The sequence below is a fragment of the Ambystoma mexicanum genome, chromosome 12, assembly GCF_040938575.1.
Source record: "Ambystoma mexicanum isolate Mex_15411 chromosome 12, UKY_AmexF1_1, whole genome shotgun sequence".
Taxonomy (NCBI): domain Eukaryota; kingdom Metazoa; phylum Chordata; class Amphibia; order Caudata; family Ambystomatidae; genus Ambystoma; species Ambystoma mexicanum.
Window position 1 is genome coordinate 468,212,516 of NC_090936.1, and position 13,016 is coordinate 468,225,531.

Consider the following 13,016-nt stretch of genomic DNA (forward strand, 5'->3'; position numbering starts at 1 on the left):
ACAGGGAGAAGGATCTTAGCAAAACTGATTTCATTTCTTTTATTAAGAGGTATTCGCAAGAGAGGTAGTCAGGGACATTGTATGAGGGAATGCAAAATGTGAGGGGATATAGCTCCCCTGAAAACATGCCTTTCAAAGGAAACAGTTCAGGTGTATGGCCGATATCAGAACTACAGACACATTTGCAACACAAATGAAAGCCGTTAGTCCGGGCAGGGAAGTAATGTCTTGGAGATAGCAACAGAAAGGCTCTGTGATGGCAAATGGGCTTTGTGGTGGCAAATGGGCTTTGTGGTGGCAAATGGGCTTTGTGGTGGCAAATGGGCTCTGTGGTGGCAAATGGGCTTTGTGAGGGCAAATGGGCTTCGTGGTGGCAAATGGGCTACGTGGTGGAAAATGTACTTTGTGGTGGCAAATGGGCTTTGTGGTGGCAAATAGGCTTTGTGATGGCAAATGGACTTCAGGGACATTGTATGAGGGAATGCAAAATGTGAGGGGATATAGCTCCCCTGAAAACATGCCTTTCAAAGGAAACAGTTCAGGTGTATGGCCGATATCAGAACTACAGACACATTTGCAACACAAATGAAAGCCGTTAGTCCGGGCAGGGAAGTAATGTCTTGGAGATAGCAACAGAAAGGCTCTGTGATGGCAAATGGGCTTTGTGGTGGCAAATGGGCTTTGTGGTGGCAAATGGGCTTTGTGGTGGCAAATGGGCTCTGTGGTGGCAAATGGGCTTTGTGAGGGCAAATGGGCTTCGTGGTGGCAAATGGGCTACGTGGTGGAAAATGTACTTTGTGGTGGCAAATGGGCTTTGTGGTGGCAAATAGGCTTTGTGATGGCAAATGGACTTTGTGATGGCAAATGGGCTTTGTGATGGCAAATGGACTTTGTGTTGGCAAATGGACTTTGTGTTGGCAAATGGGCTTTGTGATGGCTGATAATAACTGTGCATCAGTGCCCAGTGATTTGGAACTCTATGCACGTCGCTTGCTTTTCACACATCATTTCCCTGATGGCGATGTTTTTGTTTGACCAGCTGTGGCTCTGTGTGCAACTCTTCCTGTATCCCTGAGGATGTGCTTGCATTCCATTCCAGCCAACCGTGCACAAATGTACTGTCCGCATCAACAGTTTCCACACCACCAAAAGATGTTTGTGCACGCCCACTTGAATGTTTCACTGTATACACTGTAGTTCCTGTGTGAAGAAAAGGACCCCGGTAGATACTACAGGCAGAGCAGAGAATTGGCGTGGGCTCTTACTACGGAGGCTTTTAAGTGCCACAGCCATTTGAGGAAACCACCAACCACGGAAGTCAAAGCACTGCAGCCTGATTGACATACTGCCAAGAGTATACTTGCTGGATATGGATGTGTCAAAAATGGAGAGCGAATGGGACTGCCTTGATGGTGCCGGCATACCACTTTTACTACCGTTCCTTATCCTTGCTTAAAGATAACTGCAGTGTTATTTCACTCTGCATGTGGGGAGAGGCCACAAATTGGATTTTTCAAGAATTCCCTAGTGAGGTGCTTTATACATCCAACAGCAGCACAGGGTCAGGCAGAATACTTTTTTACGGCAAGCAGGTCCTCTCTGTGCGGAACACCACTGGAGTCTTGCCAAAGGAAACGTCGGGCGATCTGTGGTGGACACGGGATGTATTGCACAAGGTGCTGGAGCCATAGGAGTGACGGGGCGGTAAGAGCCAAGTAAGACTCTCACATGCTCATATGCTTTGCCGGTATTCTCTTGTGGATAACCAAGTCCTTGGGAGCTGAATCCGGGGGTTGGCCTCTATCCCGCACTGGTGCCTCCTGCACCTCACCTGACACGCACTAAACACGTACCAAACCCATCCCACAGCATGGCAGCTCGTAAGAAACTGGGCACCATGTCAACACCAATTGACACTAAAGTCACTGGGAGTACTGGGGAAGTCATGGTAGGCTCCCCAGTGATAAACAGAGACCGTGTACTGGAGGTCCTAGCGCTCAGCAAGCGCAGAAGACTAAGAGTGCAACAAAAACAAAGTAAACCCTCTGCCAATAAAATGATTCTCTCTAAAGACCCTACCCCCTTGCATAAAGCATCAAATTCAATGCAGGTCATGGATAGACCCTAACTGATGACATCTCACAGTTCACATGCATTGATGGCCAGTCCACACATCTCCTTGGACAGCAGGAGGATAGTGTTGACCACGAATGCCCTATCACTGAGAAGCTCTGAGATGGTACAGCCTGAGACACCATCGACTTTACCACGCCTGGCACCCCGAGGGAGTGGTGTACCCAATCCCGATTTATTTGAGGACATGTCCCTTTCCCAAAGGCCGGAATTTATGGCCAATATTGCGAAAGAGTTACTCCTGTGCAAGGAACCATTCGACCTTAGACTTTTGGTGGATGAATTAAACGTCTGGGTAGCAGCTTCACGACTGTCAAAAGTGAATTCTGCCTCGCAGACCCATGGGCTTGTAGCGCTGATGTCCCGTCACAGGTCTCCAGGGCAAATATTGCCTGCCAAACTCCCACACAAAAGAAAATGATAGATCAAGCGACCCAAACTGACATTGCTATTAAAGGCCCTTTGGGTCCCATGGAGCCAATTGGGGCACCTCAGACAGGCAAGGTACTGGCAAATTCATCCAGTGCGGATATAATTCAGGAAACTGATCCTCTCCCTTCTTTGTATGAACCCATTGGCGGCCATAAAGAGGTTAATCAGCCCTCAGCTATGAATGCTAAATTGAAAAGGATATCCCTACGAAACGTACAATTAAAGAAATCCCAAATGCCAACGATAAGGAACTCGAATCTTCATGACTTCGCTAGGGACCAGAGAAATGTCATCATAACCAATGTTCAGAAAGCTAAAGAGAAAGAGACCAAAGATGCGTTGCGTCCTAAGATCCTTGCATGGCTTCGCCAGAAAACAGGTCCAGGAGTAGTTCGACTTAATGACTTACTGATCATTAAAAGGATAGACTTGAGTGATTGGTGCTCACTGCCTCATACTGATTGTATCCTAGTGTATCTGAGACTATGCAGATATCTGCCCAAAAGGACATCGAACTGTTATCTGGTCATTTAATTGCAGCTTGGGGTGGTCTTTCAAATACATCGCTTGTCCCTAATGAACTTTGCAATTCTTGCTTCTATGTGGATTTCATTCCGGATCTTGACATTTTTTGTAAGGGTAACTGTTACACTCTGCATATTCTGATTGTTCTGGTTTTTAGCCTTGTATTCTGTGTTTGTCTTTTGTCTCGTCTGCACCCTGAAGCCTTTGGGTCAATAGGAGCACAATATAAATGTAATAAACATAAACAAACGGATGCGCCCCCTCCCGAGTGTGCATTGCATGACTGCTGGTACCAGTGTCCCTTCCACAATGCCCGTCAGCCTCCCTTATGGTCAGAGTTCTCGTTTCGTTTTCAGAACTGCAACTTCCAGAACGCACCTGGGCACAACCAAGAAACCCAGCCCAGAACCAGAGAAATGGAATCCAGACCAGATATGGAGTGGACTGGGATTTTTCCTACCCAAAAGGGATGAGGCGCCCAACAGCTGACTTCCCGCCCCATCCCAGACAGACACCAGAGGAATGGTGGGACAACAAAAAATGAACTGAGAGTGAAAAGGGACTGCATGGGGGGGAGACACAGAAATCCTCCCCAAACCCGGTTGGAAACAAAGCTCTCCAGCACAGGAAGAAAACTACAAGGAAAGCGAGCAGGGACAAGTTTATTATTAGGAAAAACCGGCTGAGGGGTTTTCCCATTTGATTGCTTCAGTTCTATACTTGCATCATAGCAAAAAAGCAGGTGCTCCTTTTTCAGCGAAACCTCAAAAGTGTTGCACCCACCTCCCAGGCCATCATTCCTCTATTGCTGGGACTGCAAACATATGGCTCCCCAGATGTTTTAAACTACAACTCCCCTGATCCCTGCCAAATCACAGTGCTAGTTAGGGCTGATGGGAGTTGAGTCCAAAACATCTAGTGATCCAAAGGTTGCAGACCCCTGCTCTCCTGCCCCCCTAGCTTTTGCATACCGTTTTCTTAACTTCACGCAGCCCACAGATAGGCTTTAGCGTTAGTTTAAGTAATGGCGTGCATCCCATCTGTTTTCCTGCAGTTCCACTTGAACGGAAGAAAAACAGCTAGAGGGGCAGCCCTTTCCTAAACTTGCAAGGCAGCATATGTGTGGGCTTCCTAAATCTAATGGAGGGCATGAAACCCAATTGTGATTTTGATGCCAGTGACAAATGAGAAGCAATACGTATTTGAAGCAAAGATTTGGCTCGCAAGAAAAATATTGCTTTAATTAGACCTTTGCATAGCCTATCACTTTACTATAAGAAGGCAGAGCTGCAGCAAAAATAAAAACAATGTTTCGGTATACATTGGAAAAACACAGATGTCTGCCTTTTGTTTGAGGAGAAAAAGGGAAAAGCACAAATACAAATACATTTTTTCTTAAAGCATTGGAATTGCACCAGACCAAGAACCCCTACTCAATGCAATGTTGAGCAGGAAGCAGTGGGCGCAGAGCTGGCCAGGTGCCATGTTGGATTTGTTCATAGGTGCCCGGCACAAGCTCTATCCTTGAAGCTGATTGAACTGGCAGACCAGAGATCTCAACCTGGCGGATGCAGCGGAGTGTGGGGGGCACCTCTAAATCCATGACTGTGAGCCTCCAAGAGATCGTTTTCATTTTCTTCAAATTGCACATCCAGTTCTGGGAGATGGGCCACACTGATAGGACCTGGTCGGCGAGTGGACGGGCTAAGTCGGTTGAATGCGTTGACTGAACAGTGCAATTTGCAGAGTGTGACTAGTGAGAGGAGCTGTGGTGACGAGGAATGGAAGGAGAGGCCCTCAACGGAGCAGGGCATCGTGCTCACTGATCAGGCTAGGCCTTCTGGTACTGCCCTGGGTAACAACTGTCAGAGGCTGCCTTTTGCAAGACCTGGCCTGGAATAGAGAAAGGACGTCCAGAGGAGCCCTTATCAACTTGGTGGCATGATCCATTATTTTCCTTCACTATAAATAGCCCCCAGTGCCAGGTAATCCAGTTAAGCAGAGGGAGACCACCTTCCCGCCCCAATTTACCACCACTATTGTCAATGTGAAGGACCGTCATGGTCGTGAGACTTCCCAAGAAATGGATTTGACAAAAAGCGCGACCATCTTGATGGCACCCAGAAGCGACTTTCAAAAGCCCTGGATACATGGCGTGAGAGTCTATGCCGGCAAACACTGCCTATAATGAGAACCATGTCGGAGGACAAAGTGACAGTGGAGAAAATGTAAATGACTGTGGGCTCAGTGTGCCAGCCTGGAGAACTGAAGAGCTGCAGACCTAGAAAGAATTCAGCAACTTAGCCTGTGCATCATTAATGCAGCTGGACGATTTGAAATCTTCCATTAGTACAAGGAGAAGAAACCCTTGGACGTGTTTCTGTTCTTCGAGTGTTGACAGTCCAGGTGTGCCATGGTCTGAAAGCAGTTGAGGTTCAGAAGGTTGTAAAAACTCTGACCAGAGGCCGTCCCCAGTAGGACAACTGGAATGGGCATGGCCCTTGCAGACCTACGGCATGCTCGAGACAGACAAGTAGGGCTCTGTGATGTGGCGAAGTGGTGATATTCAAAGCATTTGGGATAGTAGCTTTCCGTGATTTTTTTCAGGCAAACCCAACTGAGGCAGAAAGAACTGCAGATACTTAGAGTTAAATTGTGGTGACTTGTGCCATTGAGGGCAGGTGTTGTTTGTACAGGCAAAGGCAACACATGCTCTCCTGGAGAGGGTTAGACTGGAGCTAACCTGTCAGGCAGGGAAAGTAAAATAATGACCTTAAAAAGATGTGGTGATAACATAGGCAGCCTGAGATACCACTCAGATGGAAACGGTGGTAGCGCTGGGCCAAGTGGTGGCCAGCCAGATTGGGCCGGTCATGGTTTGTACTTTTCTTAGTATTTGATTACTTACTTAGAGGCCAGTGTTCGATGGTGGCGTAAGGTGAATGAAAGGTGTAAAAAGGCTTTTACTCCTCTCATTCACGCCATGCCACATTTTCACCTTTGTATGGTAGAGAGAGGAGGGGCAGAATGCAAATTGCTCTGTCGCTGCCTTCCTTCCTCTCCATCATCCAAATGCTCCAGCAAATGCTGGAGATCCCAGTTCTTCCCCACTTTTCCCATTCCAATAACAGCCAGCACCTACTTAGATTTCACCCTACTTAACACTCCCGTAAAATACCACTGTTCCCTACATAACATTAATACTATTTCACATCCATTAATTAACTATATGCATTAAACAAACAGGGACATACCACATATGACAACATGAACTACACTATGAACATTATTGCACAATGGGAGTGACTGTTGCAGTCAGTCACCCCCTATCATTACCTTCTGGGCTGTCTCTGGTGGCTGTACTGCTGGAGCTGGCTGGGAAGGCTGAGGCCTAGTGGAGCCTGTCCCTTGATGATGCGAGTCCTGGCTCCACTACTGCTGTTTCTTGAGCTTGGGCCCCTCCTGTTCTCTTTTTCTGGGTGACCACATACACCCCATTGGGCCACCCACTTTCACCTCACAGCCTGCACTTCAGTCTGGTTCCTGGACACCTCCCCACCCCCTCCCCCCGTCCTGCAAGCTTGGGGCCCTGCCTGCATTCACATCTGCACCTGCTGCCCTGGTTAATCTTCTGGGTTGGCCCCAGGGACTGGGGGCCCACCCACATTCACTGGTGCATCTGCAACTCGATTTATCATCTTTCGGGCAGCCCTTTTGGTGCAGCTGCCATTTTAGCTTCAGGCAACATCGCTGCACACACGACTGTGCCTGGCACAATCTTGAAATCGGGGGGGGGGCGGGTGGGGGTTCCCCATGGCAAGAGGGACGCCCTCAATGATCACTGCTGCATGCCTGCATGGCTCTTCTGGGCCGCCCCATCTGTAATATGTGTGAGATGCAGAGGGAGGGCCGCTGGGCTTTACCCGGACCCGCCCCCCGAGACCTTTCTTCACCCGGGTTGCCTGTTAGAGCAGCCTGGGACTTTACTGCCTCGCTTTCTTGACCCGGGCTGGCTGGCAAGCCAGCCCAGGACTTTTCTACACTGAACCACCCTCTGGGTTGCAGCAGACTCTCTACTCTTCACCTCCCAGGCTGGCAAATAGATTGCCCAAGAGGGCTTTCAGAAGGGCCCACCTCACCGGTCACTAGGTGGGCCTACTGGGGCATGGCCTGGGCAGCCTCATACCGGCCGCTCGCCTCAGGGTGCACGGACTGGGTTGTTCTTCTTCAGCCTGGGCAGCCCCATGCACGTTGCCTCTATCCTTTACGTATCCGGGTCGGCCGGCAAACGCCAAGGCACACGGCAAGCAGCTCGGCCCCCTGGGAGGCTCCCCACATGCACCACCCAGTGATTCATTCTTTCATTTCTGGGGAGCATTTTCTTTTGTTTTCTCCCCCTCTCTGTTTTTCTCTTCCTCACTTTCCTCTACAGCTTCTCTCTTTTCCCTTTTCCTAAATGTCTTTTTGAAAAGAAAACCTGACTCGACCCCGACAAGCATGTAGCCCTTACTAGCTGGCCCTGTTGGGGCCACGGGCTACACTTACTCTTCCCTTCATTTCACCAGAGTAATCCCCTCTTTCTGGTGGCTCCGGAGTCAGGGGATTGAGGGTTTTCTTTAAAGTAACCCGGGGCTTTACAGCGAGGCCAACACAGTGGGAAGCTACGTTTCTCAGTGCGCCTCGGTTGGTGATTATACAGAGCTGTTTGGTGATCAGTGATTTCTGTATGCTCCAACAGTGAGTCCATCCCATTCAATAAAAAGATATAAAAATGGGGTTGGAGAGGCGGGAGAGCAGCAGGAGACTTTGTAATGGTGCTCAAGACCCTTTTCTGACCGAGTGTCCACAATAAAACTACCAACACTCCAATATTATAGCATTGCCTTAAAGCAAACTGGATCAGCGTTAGACAAGTTAGATGACCGAGCGAAGCAACAGAGCACTGATTCTGCTGATATCCTCCATGCCTGGCTCAATGAATCCATGGCCATCGGAATGAGCCTGTTCGTTTAGGAATAGAGTTGGCCAAGAACCCTCATATCCTGCAAAAAAAACAATTGGATTTGTGTTGTGCGGTTCTGGTGAGTTTGTAATGAGTAGTTCCTGGCCCCATTGTAAAAATGTCTGGTCTCCATATATGAATGTTTATCCCGCCCTTGCAACCGTCATGTCATGCCAGATGACACTTCTGCCACATGTATCTATCGAGATTGCTGATAATCAATTTATCAAGCCATCTCCCGTTTCTACAAGCAGGCAGGAATCCACATTCCATCTCACCCTTTGTTTTTTATGGTGTTTATTCCAGTGAATCCACTGAACATTCTGGCAATAAATTTCCTGGGACGCCGGATTGCCATGGGCATCAGTCTTGCAGGCACTGGAGTCTTCTTCTTGCTATTGAACATCTGCACATCCCGGTAAGAGGCCATCCATGGTCCTATTGGCCCTGGTGAGTTCCAGATATGCATGTGTACCATCATTTTGTGTAAAAAAATAAACAAAAAAAATAAAGCTAAGCAAATTTTTAATATTGTGCTCCAATTCTAATGCAAGAAAATAACAGGGAATCAAGCAATAGTATTGCCACTGAGAAATACTCTACTTGTAAATAATGTCCTATCTTTGTTAGATAAGGCCATGTCTCGTGTGTCTAGACTTGCCAACTGACTCTGTTGCGACCTGTTCTATTTGTTCCATGGAACGAGAGTGCGTCTTGTTTCACAGTCATCAAACGGAGCACAAAAAGGAAATAATTCAAAATATGTTGTGGGGAGTGTGCTGTATGGTTGTATTTGGTATGCGGCCCACTCCTTATACTTCTTTATTGTAGCAAATTGATCTTAAGTGCATTATTTTCTAATAGTTTCAGAATAAACCTTTGAATGATCCACTTTAGACTGATCTATTTATGCTGTCTGCTGTAATATCTCAATGAGAATTGTGCTTTATTCCAGTCCCTTCTCCACCTGGAATGGGAATCTGCCACAGCTGGCTACAACAGCTTACCCACCTTATCTAATTGGATCTGTGTACTTTGGCCATGGCATAATTGTTTGCGGCGGAATTGACCACAGTCAATTTTGCTGCGAAACCAATTTTACTGCTGCCTATATCAACAACTCCATGCTGTGCCCCAGTCCCCCAATACATCCCCACCCTACCACCCATTAAGCTTTTAATGCGTCCGCTTTCATTCTGACCCTGCAATGCCAGTTCCGTCCCTCCTACGTGGGTCGCATCCGATGCTGCAGGGTCCGCTTTTCTATTTTTTCCCTGTCTCCTGCCTCCAATCCTCAGGAAGCAGGGGACACCCCCGATACCCCCAAAGGCCATCATTACCGAACATGGGGACCAGGGACACCCCCGCAACCCCTGCTCCCCATGTTCGGTAGTGATTACCCAATTTGATCGATTTTAATCGATCGGATGGTACTGGCCGCATTCGGCCAGACGTACCATTCGATCAATTAAAATCGATCAACTTGGGTAATACCTATCTAATCACGTCCCTGTGCATTAGGGGGTAAGAATTATGGCATCACAGATGTCCTCTTTTTTTTTTTTTTGCCCAGATTTGGACCTCCTGCAGATTCTTTTTGGATGAAGTCGAGGGATACGTGCATCCCTTCCATAAAGAAAAAATAACAATACATCCGTGAGGGGGGTTTTTACATCCATCTTTTGGGTGGCGCTAAAAATGTGAGGATTTAATTACTTAGTTCACCTCCAAATCAGGCATTATTTAGTACATGTGTCATTCCCAAGAAGACTGATGCAATACATTCCTCAATGGTCATAATATGGCAGTCAGTATTGGAAATGTGGTTCTCTTTTACCGGTACCGCCATACTCCTAATAACCACCTTAGATGCACATATGAAGTCAATAGGCTTGTTATATATTACCAAAAACATAATACATCACATCATTAAGGGCTAGGGCTGAGAGGCGTGCTGCTTCGAGGCTGAACCGGTTCGGTGAAACATCTATAACGGCTTTCGGCCTCGAGGCCAACACAGGAATGCCTAGCCCATGCATGCCTCATAACTTTGGTAATACGTATTCGGCACTATGGTCCAGACACACTGCCACAAGCCTAGGATAACCTCACAGAACTTGTACAGTGACCCCTTGGCACCAACATGAACCAGATATCCGACACATCCCCCAATCCAATCATGAACCTTAGACGCACACAAACAAGAACAAATAAGCATTCGAGAACCAGGACTGCCAAATCCACCAATGGGATCAATAGACGCACCACAATATGCCCCTCCAACAGATCAGATCACTGGTAAATAACCATATGCCTGAACTGTCCTTCCCCTATACTAAGCCTCCTAGATACCCATACCCATCAAAGGAAGCAATCATGAATACCCGATAATAACTATTCACTGCTAACCAGGAAAAAACACCCTTCAAGCTTACAAGGTCCTTGGGTACCTTCCACCCCAGACTGCAACCTCAATAATCACGCTCTCTAACCCACTAACCAACCCAGCCTTTTTTTCGCTAGCTGTTCCATCCTAGACTCCGTACAAGATCCAGGTAGGACGCATCCAACAGGGGCTCACTTGTTCACACAGCACCCACCACATACTAATCATCCAGTCCACTCTATCATCATGACATGTTGCATTCCCACCTCTACTGATGCTCTTAGGAAGAATATTGTCGGTGCCTGTCATAGGTTTGTAAACCTCCCTTTTTAAATCAAACACATATGACACATCTTCTACACATTGCAATGCTAGTTTGGGCTCTGTGTATTGGGTACTCACAATAAACACCTGTTATCTGTCAATAGCGCCAGGATGATCCTCTGGGGGGTGAACATGCGCTCTACAAATGCACCTGTTATGCTATGTTACTCATTGTACACAGCCTTTCACAATGTGCTTCACCATTTCACCACTAGCCGCCACCTTGCCATGCCATTCAACAGGGATGGGAACACCCACGCCTACATGCACTGGCCTTGCCACATGCATGTGACGTGGGTGTCCTTGCGAGCGCACAGGCATTCTGACGCCCATTGTTCTCCATGGCAAGGGTGCCTGTGCGGTTGAATGCCGAGCTGTTGCACCCCTGATGGGGACCGTGGTTCATAACCAGCGCAAGTCTCATCAACTGGATGACCAATCATCTGGGTCCCATGAGTGAATCTTCATCCCCCTTGTCTCTTTTAATGTGCTCAATATATGGTTACATTTCCATGGGTGGCAATTATTTCGTTTTTATTCTTTGTTTTTCCTCATATGCTGTGATTGTGAAGTTTGGGAAGTAAGCAACGCAAGTAAGCCTGGAATTGTGTGCAGCGTTTGTTGTCTACTGAATGCATGGAGCATATGTGCACAGTATGTACTCGACAGTGACACTGTGGACATGCTGTTGGTGAGCCAGGAGGTGCCTGCTCCCATGTTTCAGTTACTTGAGGAGCATTAAGACGATGATGTTGGAGTGGAGACTGTACCAAGCCTGCCTACATGCAGAAAGTACAGAGACTGCTGACACCACACTCATACTTCCTCAGGGCCCATTGGCCCCTTGCCTTATTGCCAGCTTTGTGATGGGGGGACGTGGGATGTGAGACTGAGGGTAGGGGAGGGGTTAATGGGTCCCACCCCTGCATCTGTAAGCAAATGGGCAATATTACTCTAGCAACATTGCAACAGCTAGTAAAACTGTATGGAAAATATCAACATTTTGGTCTACAAAATGAGGTATTGTGAGTCTACCCATCCATGACAAGGATGGTTGCCCTGTATGGACACTCCCAACCCCAGAGGAAATGACAAACTTAAAATAAAATATCTGAGTGCAAAACCTGGTTGCAAACCTCCACCTGCTACAGTATACAGTACTGAACAGTGCTTGCTTGTCTCGTGCTTAATCTTCATATTCTGAACGCATTATATAAAGGGTTATAATTTTAATCAGTTATGGAGTTACAATATAGATTGTAAACCCATATGAGTGAGACTTTTCCGATCAATATTTAAGGAAAATAAGGCACAGTGATAAAAAGTGATTTGCTCAGGATCACATAATGTATGAAGGGGTTTTGAGCCCTGTTTTACGGATCTATGTGATTATTGCAACGGCCGAAAATGCAGACCTTTTTTTTAAACCCCTTTACACCACATATATATGCGGGGGGAGCCCCCCCGCAACTCCCCCATATTAATATTATATTCTATACCCCCCACATATATATGTGGTCTCAGGGGGGGACCGAAAAAATGAAAAGTCTGCATTTTCGACCATCGTAATTGTGAGGGCGACATTTTGGTACGATTCCTGTTTTACTAGTTCCACAGTTTCCAATTTAGAGTGCAGAGGAGACTTCATATGCTCCTATTCCATCTTGAATATTAGAACCAAGAAAACACTTTCTGCAGAGTTTTCATTCAGGCCCTAAACTAGTAAGGACTGTTTAATAAATCTGGCTTTCAAGACACCAATGTACCGACAAGAGGGAAGGGTCTTAATTGTCTGTTTCCTGAGGTGAAAACATCTGAAGGTACACACTGTTGTACATATTCAGATTATAATTATAATGAAAACATTGCTAGCTTAGTCTGTACAATTGTATCTTCTTTCAAAGCACCAGTTCACGTGATCAAGCAGTCTAAAAAATTGTCTTTATTGAAACATATGTTCATAAAGTAAGTATGTCAACAAGGATATGGGGAAGCGTGCACCACCTATGTTACATAATGTTGGTATAAAATTTTAGATCAAAGAAGGATATATGGTCCAGAGCAGCAGCCTCACTGGCAAATGTTATGGTATATAAAGCAACTGTAGTTCCTTTTGACCAAGTAAACTTTCCTTGGTGATGTGTGCCCCCACAAGGAATATCTGCTGCTTGTACATTTTCACTCAAACTAATTATGTGAGTGAATATAGCATAA

At 46.7% G+C, this 13,016-nt stretch overlaps 1 protein-coding gene across 5 annotated transcripts in view; it reads left to right on the plus strand.

Annotated features, from left to right (window-relative positions):
• The window catches only part of SVOPL (SVOP like), a 366,808-nt gene that overhangs the window by 293,060 nt on the left and 60,732 nt on the right, over positions 1-13,016 (plus strand). For all 5 annotated transcript variants that reach the window (XM_069628739.1, XM_069628741.1, XM_069628742.1 and 2 more), the window contains one exon: positions 8,399-8,510. In XM_069628739.1, the coding sequence (XP_069484840.1) occupies positions 8,399-8,510 (112 nt within the window). The remainder of the gene's footprint in view (positions 1-8,398; positions 8,511-13,016) is intronic.